At 36.7% G+C, this 16,205-nt stretch overlaps 1 protein-coding gene and 2 long non-coding RNA genes across 3 annotated transcripts; 2 read left to right on the top strand and 1 right to left on the bottom strand.

Moving 5' to 3' along the window:
• Window positions 1–365: 365 nt before the first annotated feature.
• Window positions 366–1,978, bottom strand: LOC116331263 (rhodopsin). The gene has a single exon (XM_031753885.2). The coding sequence runs from the start codon at window positions 1,876–1,878 to the stop codon at window positions 814–816; it is 1,065 nt and encodes a 354-aa protein (XP_031609745.1). The 5' UTR covers window positions 1,879–1,978; the 3' UTR covers window positions 366–813.
• A 4,750-nt stretch (window positions 1,979–6,728) lies between these two features.
• LOC120435381 lies at window positions 6,729–8,167 on the top strand. Its single transcript, XR_005609688.1, has 4 exons — window positions 6,729–7,078; window positions 7,607–7,650; window positions 7,791–7,837; window positions 8,134–8,167. It is a non-coding gene; the product is annotated as an uncharacterized LOC120435381 (long non-coding RNA).
• On the top strand, window positions 8,163–9,603 carry LOC120435382. The gene is made up of 3 exons (XR_005609689.1): window positions 8,163–8,177; window positions 9,019–9,048; window positions 9,493–9,603. It is a non-coding gene; the product is annotated as an uncharacterized LOC120435382 (long non-coding RNA).
• The last annotated feature ends 6,602 nt before the right edge of the window (window positions 9,604–16,205 follow it).

Raw genomic sequence — 16,205 nt, 5'->3', positions numbered from 1 at the left:
TTCACACTACCTGTAATGTTTACATTGAATTTGCATGAAGGTGTCACTTGGTTAGACTCATTTGGTCATCTAATAAATCTTTGTTAACCTTTACATAATGTGATTAATATCTATTATCAGATAAAGTTGTGTCTGGTGTCATGCATACTCACCGATTATAAGATCTTATAATATTGTAATCTCTTTATTAGGCCAAGTTCTAAGCCCAAGGTGACCTGTGACTGAAATGAGATTATAGAGGCCACTTGTAAACATTCAAACACTAAGTACTAAGTTTTTGTGCACTGTTTCATCAAGTTTAACAGCAGATGAGCAGTAGTAACTGCAATAACAGCTCTAAAGTAGAAACCGACTCAAGACATAAATGCATTCTGAATAGGTCATTCACATTTATTTATTTGATTAAATATACTACAATCATATGAACTTTGCCACCCAAACTGTAAGTAAAACATAAACAGGATGCGTCATTTGCAAAGTGCGTTTTATTTTACGTTGCCTTGATTACATGCCTCTACATTCAAAAATAAGCCAGTATCATATAGGATCCAACTGTGAAAGATTAGCATTTTTCCTTTTCCTCTCAGGAAAAAAAAGATCTCACCGATTGTTAAGTTGGATATTCTGTACATACAGGAACAACTCTGTAATGGGCTGACCTTTACTGCAACTGTCTTTAGGTTGAATCAATTCGTTTGTAAAAATACAAAAAGGAAATTATTTCTGTAGACATTAGCCTTCAGTAGTTTCCCTGGGGGAGCAGAAGTCTTCGTCTTGGATGGCGGATCACGGAGCCGTTGCTTGACGCCCCTTTTATGCAGGAGACACAGAGCTGGAGGACACAGAGGAAGCCTCGGTCTTGGAGGCAGTAGTAGATGCTCCCTCCTCTTCTTCAAAGGGATTTTTCCCGCAGCACAAGGTGGTGATCATGCAGTGGCGGAACTGCTTGTTCATGCAGATGTAAATCAAAGGGTTGTAGATGGAAGAGCTCTTGGCAAAGAAGGCTGGGAGGGTCATGAAGACTGGTCCAAATTCAGATCCCTGATGCGTGAAGATATACCAGGCCACTCCGGCATAGGGCAGCCAACATATCAGGAAGGAAATAACCATGATAACAACCATGCGGGTGACTTCCCTCTCAGCCCTCTGGGTGGTCTCAGACTCCTGCTGGGCAGCAGCAGCCTCCTTGACAGCACAGAGCAGGCGGCCGTAGCAGAAAAACACAACAGTCAGTGGAATCAGGAAGTGGCAGATGAACATGTAGATAACAAACGACTCGTTGTTGAAGCCTTCTGCACGTGTGTAGTAGTCGACTCCACATGAGCACTGCATGCCCTCAGGGATGTAACGAGACCAGCCGACAAGAGGGGGTCCAGCGCAAGAAAGGGCCGCTAGCCAGGTGAAGGCCAAGCCCATAATAGCGTGGTTCTCCCCAAAGCGGAAGTTGCTAATGGGCTTGCAGACGACTAACCACCTTTCAACAGCAAGGACAACCAGTGACCAGAGACCAATCTCACCACCGAGGGTAGCAAAGAATCCTTCCAGATTGCAGCCAAGGCGTCCTAGGACGAAGTAGCCATGCATAGAGGTGTACATCGTTGTGGTGAATCCTCCAAATACCATGAAGAGGTCAGCCACCGCAAGGTTCAGAAGGATGTAGTTTAGTGGGGTTCGCAGCTTCTTGTGTTCAATGGTGACATAGAGAGTAAGGAAGTTGATGGGGAATCCAGCAAGGATGAGAAAGAACATGTAGGCACCCAGAGCAGCATAAGCTGCTGGGCTGACAAGGTAGTGCTGAGGGTATTCATAAGGACTCCGGACAATACCGGTGGTGTTTACCATAGGGACATAGAAAAAGGGTCCCTCTGTGCCATTCATGGTTGCGGCTTGTGGTTGCGATCAGCCCTTCAGAGGTGTTTCTTCTGGCTGTTTGGGAGAGTGATGGAAAGGGACCTTGCTACAAATGGAACCAGGTGGCTACAGTCTGGCTTTTAAAGGCACACCTTGGATTATCACTTTCCCAATCTGTCAGCACAAACTGATTTAGGCCACAGTTAATAACTAATCCAGCCACCACTGCAAACATAAATGACCACTCATCAAGATATTAAGGTTACACCTGCTCACATCTAACACGGAGCTATCCAGTGACTATATGTTTTGAAGCATGTTAACAACATCCTGTCTAGCGAGAAAATAAGCTTTTAGTGCACAGTCAGCTTTAAACCTACAACTGAGGGAAACTGTGATCAGTTCAGATGTCTCATAATATCTCTGCAAGTCTCCTCCACATGGCTCAAAGTTATAAAGCTCTAAATTGGAAGTTTTAGGGGATTTTCACTAATATGGACATATTTTCCTGTGAGTTTTAGCAGAAATCTATTTTAACTGTGTTAATTTAAGGTGCTTACGTTTAGCCAAAATATTAAACTTTCATTCAATATTAATTTGCATAGGGCTGCTAATGGATAGCATCTCTCTATATTAATCACATTCATTTACAAATTCAATTCCATCATCTAGTAAACGCTGAATAATATTGACAAATACAGGCATAGCAGAATGCTTAATTTTAGACTCTTGATTAAATCCTGGATGTTGATTTTGTTTTATTCCATAGTTTTTTGTTTTTCCAACATAGTTTCCTGCAACAACTGCTAAACACTGGAGAGAGAAGATGATAGGAATAGAACATTACTATGATGCCAAAACTTACACTAAAGTAGTAATAATAACTTCAAAGTTCATACAGTTTCATTACTCTCATGTGCTACCCAAAATCAAAGCAAACAAAAAAGAAGACCAGGAAAGAAAAATAAAGTATCACATCTGAGTCCCGCAGTATCCTACTGAGTGAGAGTGACCCTCGCAACATTAAATCCATTACAGGCTTGCGAGAGGAACACATCCATAAGCCCCAAATCTCTTTAATACAACACCCATTAGGAAAGTGCTGAGCTCTTTACCAACAGCTAAGATGGTCCACCACTCAGCAACATTACTGCCTCTGCTCTACATTCAGTATAGTACAGAAAAGCACAACTTAGGAAATAGTAATGTAGGAGATAAGGATACATTATGAGAAAATTAAAAAGCCTTTTTCTTCATCTGCTGTCTTGGTCAGAAGACATAATTATTAATGCATATGAGGCAAAGACTAAATAGAACGCTTTGTATAAAAAAAAATCCACTTGGCTACAACTAGAGTTAACATGTATGAATAATCCATAGATAATTAACTACTGTGCAAAAGTGTTGAGCAGTTTTTCAGGGCAATAGTTCTTCAGGCTTTCTGCAGCTCTTTCAGAGTTTTTCTTTGGACACTGGCTGCTTTCACACTCATTTTCTGTTTATTCTTGTATCTGACCATTTTCAGAGGAATGTTTACTTTTTTAAGTTTGTTTGCTTATTTCTAAAACACTGATCTATGAATCATTCAAACATTAAAAAAGTAGGCTCAAACAAGAAATGGTCCCATTTCCAATGTCTGAATCTACATAAAAGGTAACAAGAGAGGCATAAAATAGTATTTTTGCACTGTGAGGTGATTCCCAAAGAGCTATTAGTTACTCTTAATCCAAAACTTGGCACATCTTGACATGGTGTGCAGTGCGTCCTAAAAAAAAGGAAAAGAGGAGGAAACATGTTACAGGCTTAAAAAACTAGCTACAGCAGCATGCCCTTAAAAAAAGGAAGAACTCCAGCAAAGATTTGACGCAGGACCAGGGAGATACATCTACACCTACACTCAAAAAATTAACTACTTGAATAAAAATTTAAAAAAAATGGAAAGGATTTCCACGTGATTAAATTGCTTTATTTTAGCATCATGCAATTCTGCTATTCCAATTGGAGCCTATCCCAGCTGTCATAGGGTGAGAAGCTGCATACACCTTGGACAGGTCACCAGTCTATGGCAGGGCTAACACAGAGAGACAGTCGACCATTTGCACTCACATTTACACTTCTAGGTAATTTAGAATCACCAATGAATCTAAGCTGCGTTGAATTTCATGCATTTCGTACATGATTTAATTACGTTTACCACAGAAACATGAAATTATTTTGTTCACCTAAAAAAATTCAAGAACAGAAAATATGTGTTATATAATATAAATTTGTGAGCTTGCCTATTAAGAATGCAGATCTTCTCATACTGAGCTGGTCTTTGGAATAAAATACTTATTTCTAGACTCTACTATCCTGTTCAGGGTTGCAGGACAATAGTCAGTTAAATGTGTAATCTCTCCAAAACACACACACACAAATAACAAGGACATCTATCCAATTAACCAAAGATTCAAAACAAGTCTAGTATATTTATTCTGGCATGGTTTAAGGGAAAATGTAAACCAAAAAAAATGGCAACGGAACCTTCAAATCTTGAAGGAAGGTCAGCAGAATTTTTGCTTCCTGAGCAAACTATGCTCTCTGGTGGAAAATAACTGAAATTTATTATGTGGATACAAAAGTGGATTCTTCATTCGATGATGACAAAAAGACAAAGTGGAAACTCTTATATTCAGTGACTCAAGTATAATATCTGTTTAAGCAAAAATATTTTTGCAGGTTTGAGGTTCACAAACATGAGCTTAAATCCATCATCGTACAAGGCAAGCAAAAATTAAATGAAAACTCTTAGTATTTCTACTGAATTATGCATGTGTCTTAAAACAAATCCATCTTACACCACAAACATGGTGTTGTTCTGTCCCATATAAAATACATCATCCAAACATCCATAGTGTGAGTTAGTCATGGGAAATTACCTCCTAAGCTCAACAATTCAGATTTAAAGGATGGAAGCGTGGTGTTCATGACCCAGTAAAAGTATGAGAGCTGTGCAGTGGCTTAAACGAAGCAGGTTTATGAGGAATAATATTAAATAGAATATCCTAAATGTTGAGAAGGTTTTATATGAAGCCATTTTTTTAAGATGATGATGCCAAATGAGTTTGACAGATGGTTAACCCAATGGATCCGCTCTCTTTTCCCTAGCACAGCGAATCCTTGTTCCATAACGATGGTAATGACTGATTGTAAGTGATTGTGCTTCATTAGCATTGGGGCGCATTATGTTTTCAGCACTTGTGACTTAGATAAAAATCAGAGCACTAGTACAGAAAGCTGGACCCAAAACTAAACGGTACCAATCACAAAATAAACTGGTAAAATAAACCGCAAAACCATAATAAACTCAAAACTTGGTCAAAGACCAGGGACCATTACACACTGTGAAGTCCATTCTTTTTGATTGGTTCAATAACAACCATAATAAAAAGCTGTATCTTGGTCATACATTACCAGTGCAAACCATACATGCAGGTTCATCTTAAACAGTCCTTGTGCCACCACAGATCAACACTGTTGCTTCTAAAGACAACAGAAGAGCAGCGACATGGCTGCAGGTCTCCTGAATCCGCCATACAGGCTGTGCAGTGGGTATCCAAACATGCAGAACACCTTCTACCTTCCCTGTGAATCCTACACACACTCTGGGGCTCACAATGCACATGGCCAATCAGTATTTTCAGCAATGTCATTAGTGCTTTAAACCAGGAGTGCTTTTCCAACCTGAAACACACACAGACAAAGTTCATTTAAAGACAAGAACTTTAATAGCCAACAGTAGCAAGAACTTTAACGACCTTCAATGTGTTTTATCTACTTTCAAATCCATTTATCATAAATGTAACAAATAAAGTGTTTTTATGTATCCATGTATAGAACAAATGTGCTGCATCTTATATTCTAAATCTGCCTGTTTCTTTTTAGAAACCTATCAGCAAAAAATGAACCTAAAGTATGTAATGCAAGGATGTAATCACTTTCAAGAGGAGAAAACATAATGTTCGACTTTAAGTGACAATTATGGACACCTAATATGATAAGGAGATTCTGCATGTCATTAATCAATGTATAAAACTAAAACAGAATGTATTTTTAGGACACAGGACACAAACAAGGAAGCAAGATGTGTAATTAGGATTATTTATAATAAATATGAATTAATTAGGGCAATTTCTTTAACCATAAAGAATAACTAAATCCTTCAGGACAATGTCACATCAATGCACTGAACTCACTATGTTATCCATCTAACAGAGCCTCTACATGTTGTCACTGTAATTTCCCCCTCATGAATGAATTTATGCTTGCACTAATCTGAATGTTCTGGGGGAATCAAACGCATTTTACTCGCAGTACTCAAGCTGACTTACCTTTGCTTGAATGACGGTGTACTCACAACGTGGAGGCTTAAAAATAGCCAAATCTTGTACCCAGTCCTTGGTGAATTGGATGTGCGCCTTCCAGAGATTTATAATTGCAAAATTGGTGCGCTGTGTATGCGCTGACTCCACAGACAAGGTACCAGAGTAGATCATGCTAAGTCAATAGCGGTTTGGTCTTCAGGGTTTCTACTCCACGGCTATATTTCATACGGGTCCACATTTCAACAATCAAGTACCGTCTCTTTGCATCTGGACACAATCTGTCTCTATACCGTCATTTTTCTTTTGAGCTACGTTTCAGAATGGTTCGTAGCAATCTTGTTTTGATTCGTGGCCAGCCAAGATGGTGCTGCGCTCCCACAATGCATTGCGGCATTACGTCAACTCCAAAGCCCTGTGCGTGCAGGAGAGTATGCGCATGCGCATTGCCATGGTGGTTTAAAAATAAAGATATAATGAAAAGTAATTAATAAAATTTAATATTTAAACATTCCCACAAATGTGCAATGAACGTGCAAAAACTCTCTTTATTAGTTGTTGCTGTTTCTTTCTTTGTTCATTTTTTTTTTTTTTTGAAAAATAACGACGTCTCTGAGGCGCGAATTCCGACAGTGAGAGGAACGGCTGGATACAGGAGACGGGAAGAAACAAGCCGATTATGTTCGCGTTAATTAGGTAGTTGGAAGATGTAAAATTCTCAATTCTGCCAACTGAACATATACGAAATTTAATGAGGATGAATAATTAGCCGGCATGGAGGAAACGGACCTTTATTTGGTGGAGTGGCGACAAGGAGCCAAAAGACGGGTGGCCGGTCTATGAAGCCTCCATCATCAAGCTAGCAGGTGCCTTTTCTCATATAATATTACTTTATTCTCGCTTATTTGGCACGGAAGCGTAGAGCTGCCACCCAGGCAAAAGAGAAATATAAGTATATCACGTTATAACGTGAAAGATTTATCGTTCTAACAATATACTATCATGTTTATACAATATACTTTTCATGTTTGAACATTGTACGAGCAATGTACATAATTATCACGTCCGTACAATATTGTGCGAACGTGATAATTATGTATGTTGTAATAACGTGATATTATATTATACAAACATGAAAAGCATAATGTTAGAACAATAAACATTTCATGTTATAACGTGATATAGCTCTATTTTTCTTTTGCCTGGGTGGCAGCTCCACGCTTCCATAATGTGGTAATCAAAATATGTAACTTAATTAATTATGTTGTGACGTACTTTTGCCTTTTCTTATTATTCTGCCTTCTCAGAAAGGGAAAAAATACAAATAAAACTGTTTACACTTGTTATATACAATAACTATCAAAACCTATTCACATTTAATTTGGCTTTCACAGAAATCCCACCTGGCCTTCTGGCTACAGAGCACTTACTTACCAAGGTTAGAAACAAAGCACAGTTATGCTTTATTAATGTTCGCTAATTACAATGTTCCACATTTCCTTGCTTTTTAAGTCATTTTTAAGGCTTTTTAGAGTTTTTGGTTTTTTTAGCAGTAATGTTTCTGCCTATTTATTTCAGCCCATGAAATCGAATGCAGATCTTCCTGATGTGAGATTTACATAAATGTAAGTAATTTTGTTTGTCATTGTCATTAATGTTGTTGCTGTTGTTGTTTTTTGTGCAGTTTGCAATCATATAAACCTAGCAAGCATCAGTCAGCACAGTGACGAACCTAAACTGATTCTTGCTTTATTCACATATATTATATGTAATTATATATACCTGCACATTGTACCTAGGGTTGCAGCCACTTGGCCCCACCCATTGTTGTGACAGCCCTGATTGTACTTATACACTGCATCTGCCACATTAATGTATTTTTAAGTGACTTGTTTGTAATACATGAATTTGTTTCTTACAGATGTCAAAGTCTCAACCTCATGCTGCCCTCCCCATCCTCCTAAAGTAAGTATTTGTTGTTGTAGTTTTTATGCAGTGTCTGTGTCACATGCTAATCATAATTATTGAAATAACTGTTTTCTAACAGATTTTCCAAAACACTAGTTATGTTTGTTGTCATTCAGACTAATACTACTGCTTAGACATTGCTTAGTGGTCATGCATGTTTGACAAGCTTGTTATGATACCAAAACAGTAGGCCTATCACAATAATCGATATATCGACTTAACACACAATACATGTACATGACCTCAATAATTGTTAATGATGCAATTTATCTGCCATTATATTTACAAAAATAAAATATAATAATAACAACACAATAACATTAAATAACATGGTTTTCTATTTGTTATAAAATTTACTATTTATTCAAGTTTTTATGGTATCTAATATTTTGATACCTAATTTCCATGATCTAAATATTTTAAGAATTAGATGTTGGTTTGTCAATTGAAAGTGTGTAGATCTTGCATTATTATGGCGTTATATTATGATTATACATTCAAAGACATAAAATGGTCTTAAAATGACAATGACATAACTTGTCGCAATTGTTTATGGGGCAATATACAGACCAACAAAAAGTTGTTATTGTAACAGGCCTTCAAAACAGACGGTTTTATGATTGATAAATTCAAAAAATAAATACATTTAATTTCTCTGAGATTCTCTAATATTCAGTTACAGTTCACAACACAGCTACCTGTACATGCAGTATTATACTGTAAATATAAATCTCTGCACTTAGCATCCCACTAGAAGAGTCACAGTTACTGCCTCTTTTTTTTTTTTTTTTTACAAATACCTGTACTATTACTAACACATTTACTGTTTTACTTTTAGCCTGTGGATACAAATGCAGATTTCCTTAATGTAAGTTGTGCATTTTAATTACATCATGTTATTTTTATTATTATTTATTTATTTATTTATTTTATTTTACATTCAAATACGATTGCTAGTAGGTAGGTAAAGAATAGTTCACCTATAATTGATATTCTCAATTAATTTCTCACCTCTGATTGAATGCCTTTGTTTGTTTGCCTTTTTTACTATAACAAAACATTTTTGCAGGATATATATGGTGAATTTATATGCATAGATACAGTCGTGAGTGCTTGACACATGCACACAGCAGTAGATGTACTAAAAGGAAATAATTACAATCATGATGTTGATTGCTGATGTGAGTATATATATTTTAGAGGAATGTTTAGTTTTTCACCCAAAATGAACTATATTGCTTCAGAAGAGATTTATTACTCTGCCTGACTCTTATATATTGTTCTGTTTTATGTTTGTTTTTGTTATTTTCAGGTTCAATGGTGCGTGTTCTTCTAATGGCCGCCTTCCCACTGGAGGTTTTGATCCACAGCAATTTAAAAGGTAAACAGCTTTGAAAGTCAGTTCAAATGGTTAGCTAATAGTATTCTAAAAAAGCCTACAACTCTGTCACCAGTTTCTTTACCAAAAGTACCCATAAAAGTATCTCTCAATAGCATATCATTGTAGTTCAAATGTTTAGTTGTACAAATGTCAGATTTTGGAAATCTAAAACTAGTCAAACACTCAAATGTTCATGCTTTTATAGGAGCACAGATCAAAAGCGGTCATCGGGCGAGAGTGAAGAACTGCCTTCATAAGGACACTATGACAGCCATATATAGTAAGTGAAGACTTTCTGTGTATCTGAAATTGCATACAGCACAAGTAACTTACTTTGCAACCATTAAAATAGGTTGTAAAGTAAGTTACCAATCAAATAGGTGATGATGCATTGTAGTGGTTGGTCTCAGACAAAGAAGGTCAACAGATTTATGAATGCTGGAGGGTAAGGAGGCGACCAAAAGGGGTGTTAGCATTACTATAATGTGAACTGGATAGACTTTCCATCTAGGAAAAAAAGGGGTAAAATTATCGTAAAATATATCTGTATTAATATCTGTATCTATATAAACAGAAATATCTGTTTGCTAAATGAAGCCAGCTAACATAAATCATATTTTATTTTAACTCTGATAAAAGTAATAGAACTGTGACTTTTGTTTGTTACAGTGGCAGTAAGGAAGAGGTTTCCCAATGTGTCCAGAAGGGCTTTGAGGATTGCAGTGAAAGCTGGGGAACTGAGACTGCTGGAAAAGGAAAAGAAATTAAATTTAAAGTATGTTGACTTATGTTCACACAATCACACACACATATACACATACACACACATGTGTACATATATATATACACACATATATATATGTGTGTCTGTGTTTCTTTAGAATGTTTAAGTATGTAATGAGAATAAAATTATAAAATGAATACTCCTTGCTTGATTGATATGCTATATCTATGTTTTAAACATCAAATAAAGATTTCTTTCAGCTGTTGCATGTGAATGTGTTTTCTTAGAAATATATGAAGGGTTAAATTTATATATTTTTGAATGATTTTAAATAAGTTTAAATTGTATTTTGAAATATATTTTATAAATATATTTCAAAATATAAAAACAACCAAAAAATATATGTGTTAAAACACATTTCAAAATATATTATAAATATATTTTTGAAATATATTTTAAAATATACAAAAATATTGTGTATATGTGCTAAAATGTATTTTAAAATATAAATATATTTTAAAATGTATTTTAGCACATATATTTTGGCCATTTTTTAATATTTTGAAATATATTTCAAAATGTATTTTAAAATATATTTTTACCGTATGGGCCCTGAGGAAGTAATGCTTCTATTTTCTCTTAACTCATGGTAACACTTCGTACTGTGTGCCACATGTGATAAATGTCATGACCTTTTCCCCAACATTTCACAGAATTCGTGTTTGAAGATGGCTAGAGTTTATCGACAGGGCTCACAGATCCTGCAGGAGATCAAGACAGATCTGCAGAGCTGTTCTCTTGTTATAAACTATGAAGGTGTTTTGCTGCCCTCCTCAGGAAGTCAAAGAAAATGCAATTGCACACAAATGTATGGTCACCAAAATCAGGCTTCCTGTATAACATGCCTTATGGTGTATTTATACATATATCCATGCAGACATTTTATGCAATGATGTAATGACTACCTCTCTGGACAACAGAAGGAACGGCTGCTACCTTCTTAGTGGCCAGTGGGGAACCAAATAAACAACCCAAACCCTCTCCTTCAACCTTCCAACTACAATTTTTTTCCCAAGTTTGACTCTTGTTTGAATTTGCCTTTAACCATTCAGTTAATGTACTTATAATATTACTTTTACTCAGTGTGAAACTTTTCACTTTTTAGTACATGTATATCTTTCTTTGTTTGCCTGGTGTACCTGGAAGCTAAAGACCTTAGTTACTATTCACACTCAAATTATACATGAAAAATATATTATTATACTTCTATACCTTATATTTATTTATATTATTCACATCAGAGATATTTTTTTTCAAAAGAACCATTTACTTTAGGTATTTTAAACATTTAGCTAATAATATGTCTACAACACTGCTTGAGTGATACTTGAGTATGAGTATAATGAGTATTTACTTACTGGACTGCTGTAATATTGCCCACAGAATACTTTGATAGAGGACATTTGCAGGCAGGCTTACAATGTAGAGGTTCAAAGTTATTCATATTTCATCTTGTACTGCAATGGCTTTGGTATAGATTAAGGGAAAAACCAATGGGGATTTTGTATTTCAGGTCAACTCCACAGACAGCATGAATGACAGGCACAGATGTCAGGTCTAAAAAGTGAAGCCTTAAACCTGTATTTATTTTTAATGGCAAGCAGGGGATGACATTTTTGATAAAGCTTATAGTTAGGGCTGGCTCACCCTGAGCCCTCCGGTAGTTAGGCTTTACTTGAGTAGATTTTTCTGACTACTTTTTACTTACTCCCTACATTTTTAAACAAATATCTGTACTTTCTACTCCTTACATTTTCAAAACAGGCTTGTTACTTTTTCCTTTTCCTTGGAAAGAGTTATTATTTCGTCACTGCGGGCCTCCAAATATCAAACTGACCTATTTGAAAGTGTTAGGTATTTCAGTGGGATGTTTCAATCTGCTCAGCAAACATCAGGAAACACACAAACTGTTTGTGGCTACAGTTTGTTGCTAGCTAAAGGTCCAGCTGCTGTATTCCACAGGGAGAGAAAAGAAAGAGAGCTAGCTTCATTCAGAGATGGAGAAAAATAAGAAAGACAGGAGAGGAGAGGAAGAAGAGAGGTTAGATTTAAAGGTTATGATGCTCAGTGGGATTTCATAAACTGGAAATTTTAAAGTTTACATGCAAGTCCTCATGTTTTTAAATCACATACTGGGCTTGTACATGTAACACTATGTTTTTTCATATTGTGAAATATGCTGTAAAACAAACTGCAGTAGACTAACTGCTATTTGAAGGTTACATGAAAATACTCTGTAGTTTAGTGGAGGTTTCATGTGTGGTTTAATGCTCAGAGTTAGGTTACATCAAGTGTAGCACAGACTCATATGCTTAGATTCATTGACTGAATTCCACCTTCATACCAACTTTATACCATTTAAAAAAAAGACAGCATAAACAGTGTACTGTCAGTGTAGAGGATGGAAATCAGACAGGACAACTCATGAAACATCTGCTTAGAGGCAAAGTCACCCTCCACAATGTAGGCAACAGAAAATAGAGCTTTTTTTCAGATTCTTCAGATTCAAGCTGCATATCATTAGAATAAAAAAAGTTAAACTAAAGTTTGTATTCCCATCTACTGATCTTATTTTATCATTGTGTTAATATTGCACAAGGTTCAGTTAGCTTTGCACAAAGATAGAAACCTCCCCCAAAGAGCTACTTTAACTTTCTTACTTTCAATGCATTTCAGAGCTGGTACTCTTTGAAGTTGTTGAAGTAGAACTTTTACTGGAGTATTTTTTTAACAGTAGTACCTGTAGTTCTACTTAAGTACAGAATGTCTGTACTTTTGCCAACTCTGGTTATTAATCTCTGGCTCTTATCCAGTCTGTCAAGAAGCCATATGTTGTAGTCCAAAGTTTTCAGCTAGCTTCTTACAGAAAGGAAACAGGGAAAATGCCGAAGGTAAGTAAGAACTGGCTTGAAAATCATTAGCAAAAGGCCCAAATTTAAAATGTTTGGTTATGTATTGGCATTATTTGTTGTATTATTGTCGGGAGAAAAAAAAGCGGGAGAAAAGGACAATTTGTTCACTGAACTGCTAAACTGACAGAGGACAACTAGACAGTATTGTGGTATTCAAAAGCATCCAACTTGAATTTATGCAGCAGATGTCTTAGACAAGGACCTCTCTAATGAATAATACACCAGACCAGCCTCCTTATAAATAGTGTATGACTTCCAGAAACCGAAACATGCACTGTTACTGCCCTGGGTTGGGCTTATTTGTAAACTGGAAATGGCTTGGATGAAGTCAAGGTCAACATTGAAAAATAAATCATCACAACTACTTAGTAAGCAAGTATTTACTAAATAATTTATTACAAAGCCAGTTCGTTCTCTTATACATGTGCATTTGTGAATTTCTCATGTATTTTTTTCTTTGAGAAAAAGATTGAGCTAAAAGTCAAAAAAAAAGCATTTAGACGTGTTGAGCACCCTCAAGTGTCATTTATAGTCTCATTTGATAGTAGCATTTATCTGACATACTTTTTACAAATCTTTGACTATGTGCCCCACAGCATCGCAGCCTGATTTCTTTTGCTTGTTTTCTTTTTTGCCTATGAAGATGACTGTGGTTTTTGGAGGACAAATGTGTGGGCTGAGTGTGATGCTCTATCACTCTGCCCACAGGAACTCTCTTGCTGAGTGACCGGTAGAGAGGAGGGAACACTGTGACCGGGACATGGCACATTCCACACCTCCAGCTCCCACATACATTCACACTACAGGGTTATACATCATCAGGCCCGTAACAGCAAAAATAACATCAGCTGCTGTCGAGCATGTCAAGATTCATTTTGAGTTAGTGACTTAGTTATAATAAAATATCTTAAATACTAGTTAATCTCTTGCAGAGCTGCAAGAATCAGTTGAAAAGTATTATTAAGTATTTTCTTTAAATAAAAATGGGAAAAGTCCTGTCACAAAAATGCCTCATTTATTCCCATTTCTTTAGCTGAATTCAACAATTTAACCAACAATTTTATTCCCAAATATCCATTAGATGAAAACTTGGAATATTTCAGCATTGTGTGCAGTGCATCCCTAAAAGATTTGAGTAAACTATGGAGGACAAAAGACGTAAAACTACTTACAGCAGATGAAGCATGTCTGAAAATCATGTCCTTAAGATATTTTAAAAACATCCAGCAGAGACCTGACACAGCACCCGAGAGATGCAGCCGGCCCTTCACCAAAGTCTCATGAGAAATGGTCTCAGTGGGTTTGAGGTATGCCGAATTACACGAGAACTGGACACAAAATCACGGACTTTCAAACTTGTTAGAATTGTACTGTCTTTCCATATAAGTCTTTTTTTCCTAGCAAAGGATACAAAATGAAGAGTGACTTTTGTTTTCTCATCTGCAATTCTACTTTAGACCTACAAATCACCAGAAAACAAACAAAACATGCACAAAACACTATATTTCTCCTTTATTCGAGTAACAGTTTTGACAATAAACACATTTTATAAAACAGAGAAAAGCAGTAAACGCTGCCAAGATTGCTGCCTGATCAGTGTTTAATTTTTACATTTTCTTTTGGCATGGAGATCTATGTGGTAAACGATACACAAAACAGCGAAATAAACAAAGGTTTGTTGCATGAGATCATTTTTCCAAGGTTGCTCCACAAATTGGTTATAAGACCATTTGCAACCAGTGATGTATGAGCGCTCTGCTGGGATAAAATAATGTTATTTATCTTGTGCAGGAGAAAAGGGAGCAGATAAACAACCTAAAGAGGTAATTATTTGTCAAAATCATGGCTGATTACTTTGCGTACCAGAAGTCTGAGCATCTTTTGCTTCTAGGCAATGAGCGGTTTAGTGACGGCATCTTGGTCAGTAAACCACTCATCGTGGCACATTTCCAACCCCACTAGAAAACAGACTCTGAAGCTCAAAGCGTTACAAAAAGCAGCCGAGTCTCTGTTGCTGCACAAGCCTCCAGCATCTTTACCAGCAGTGGGAGCTGTTTGCCTTCAGTATACTGCATGACATAAATTGTTCACGCACTGCATTATTATTGATTCTACAGGAATCAACTGAAGCCACATTTGCATCTTGTTGCTGAATTAGTAGCAGCATACCAGGCTGGCAGTATCTGAGGGCTGCCTATTTTTAATATGCTATTCCCTGAATCCTAGTGTATTGCAGCTGACACATGTCCATGTTCAATCGGTGTCTTTTATACCATCACTGCTATTATTGTGTGGCACTAATGTTTCTCAGATGGACCTCTCAGACCCTCCCTCTTGACAACAAAGACTGTTATTTGTCAGGAAGAGCATCCAGGCTCAATAAAACATAGAGAGGATGAGGTCAGAGGTGTTGTTGCAGCTTCATTCACTGGAGCCATGGAGGAAATCAAATCATACAGCATCAACACCATCTGCTCTCACCTGAAATTATCAGGGGCTTGTATCTATATTTACATTCGTGTATAGCTATCAGTCCTGCACGTGCCTATTGGTTAGTGAAAAGTATAAACAGTAAGCACCACCACAACTCGTACTTCTATCACCATCCTCCGATTAGCCTCATTTTTTGCCACTCTTCCTTTCTTTTTCTTTCGATTGTTCTTCAAGTTTACACACACACACACACACACACACACACACACACACACACACACACACACACACACACACACACACACACACACACACACACAACATTCTGTCTGCCGTGACGTTTCTGTGACTCTTTCTTACCACCCATTGTTCATGTTTGACAACTGCAAAGAAATTAGCAGTCTTTGGCATGATTCATCATCTTTCAATCGACCGGTTGCTAAGGTGATGAATCCACAGAGTATGTGCAGAGTGCTGAAATCCTGTGTGGAGCGTGCGGAGAGCAGCATCTTCAC

This window comes from Oreochromis aureus, linkage group 20, assembly GCF_013358895.1.
Source record: "Oreochromis aureus strain Israel breed Guangdong linkage group 20, ZZ_aureus, whole genome shotgun sequence".
Lineage (NCBI taxonomy): Eukaryota > Metazoa > Chordata > Actinopteri > Cichliformes > Cichlidae > Oreochromis > Oreochromis aureus.
This window is presented reverse-complemented; position numbering and strand designations above follow the sequence as displayed.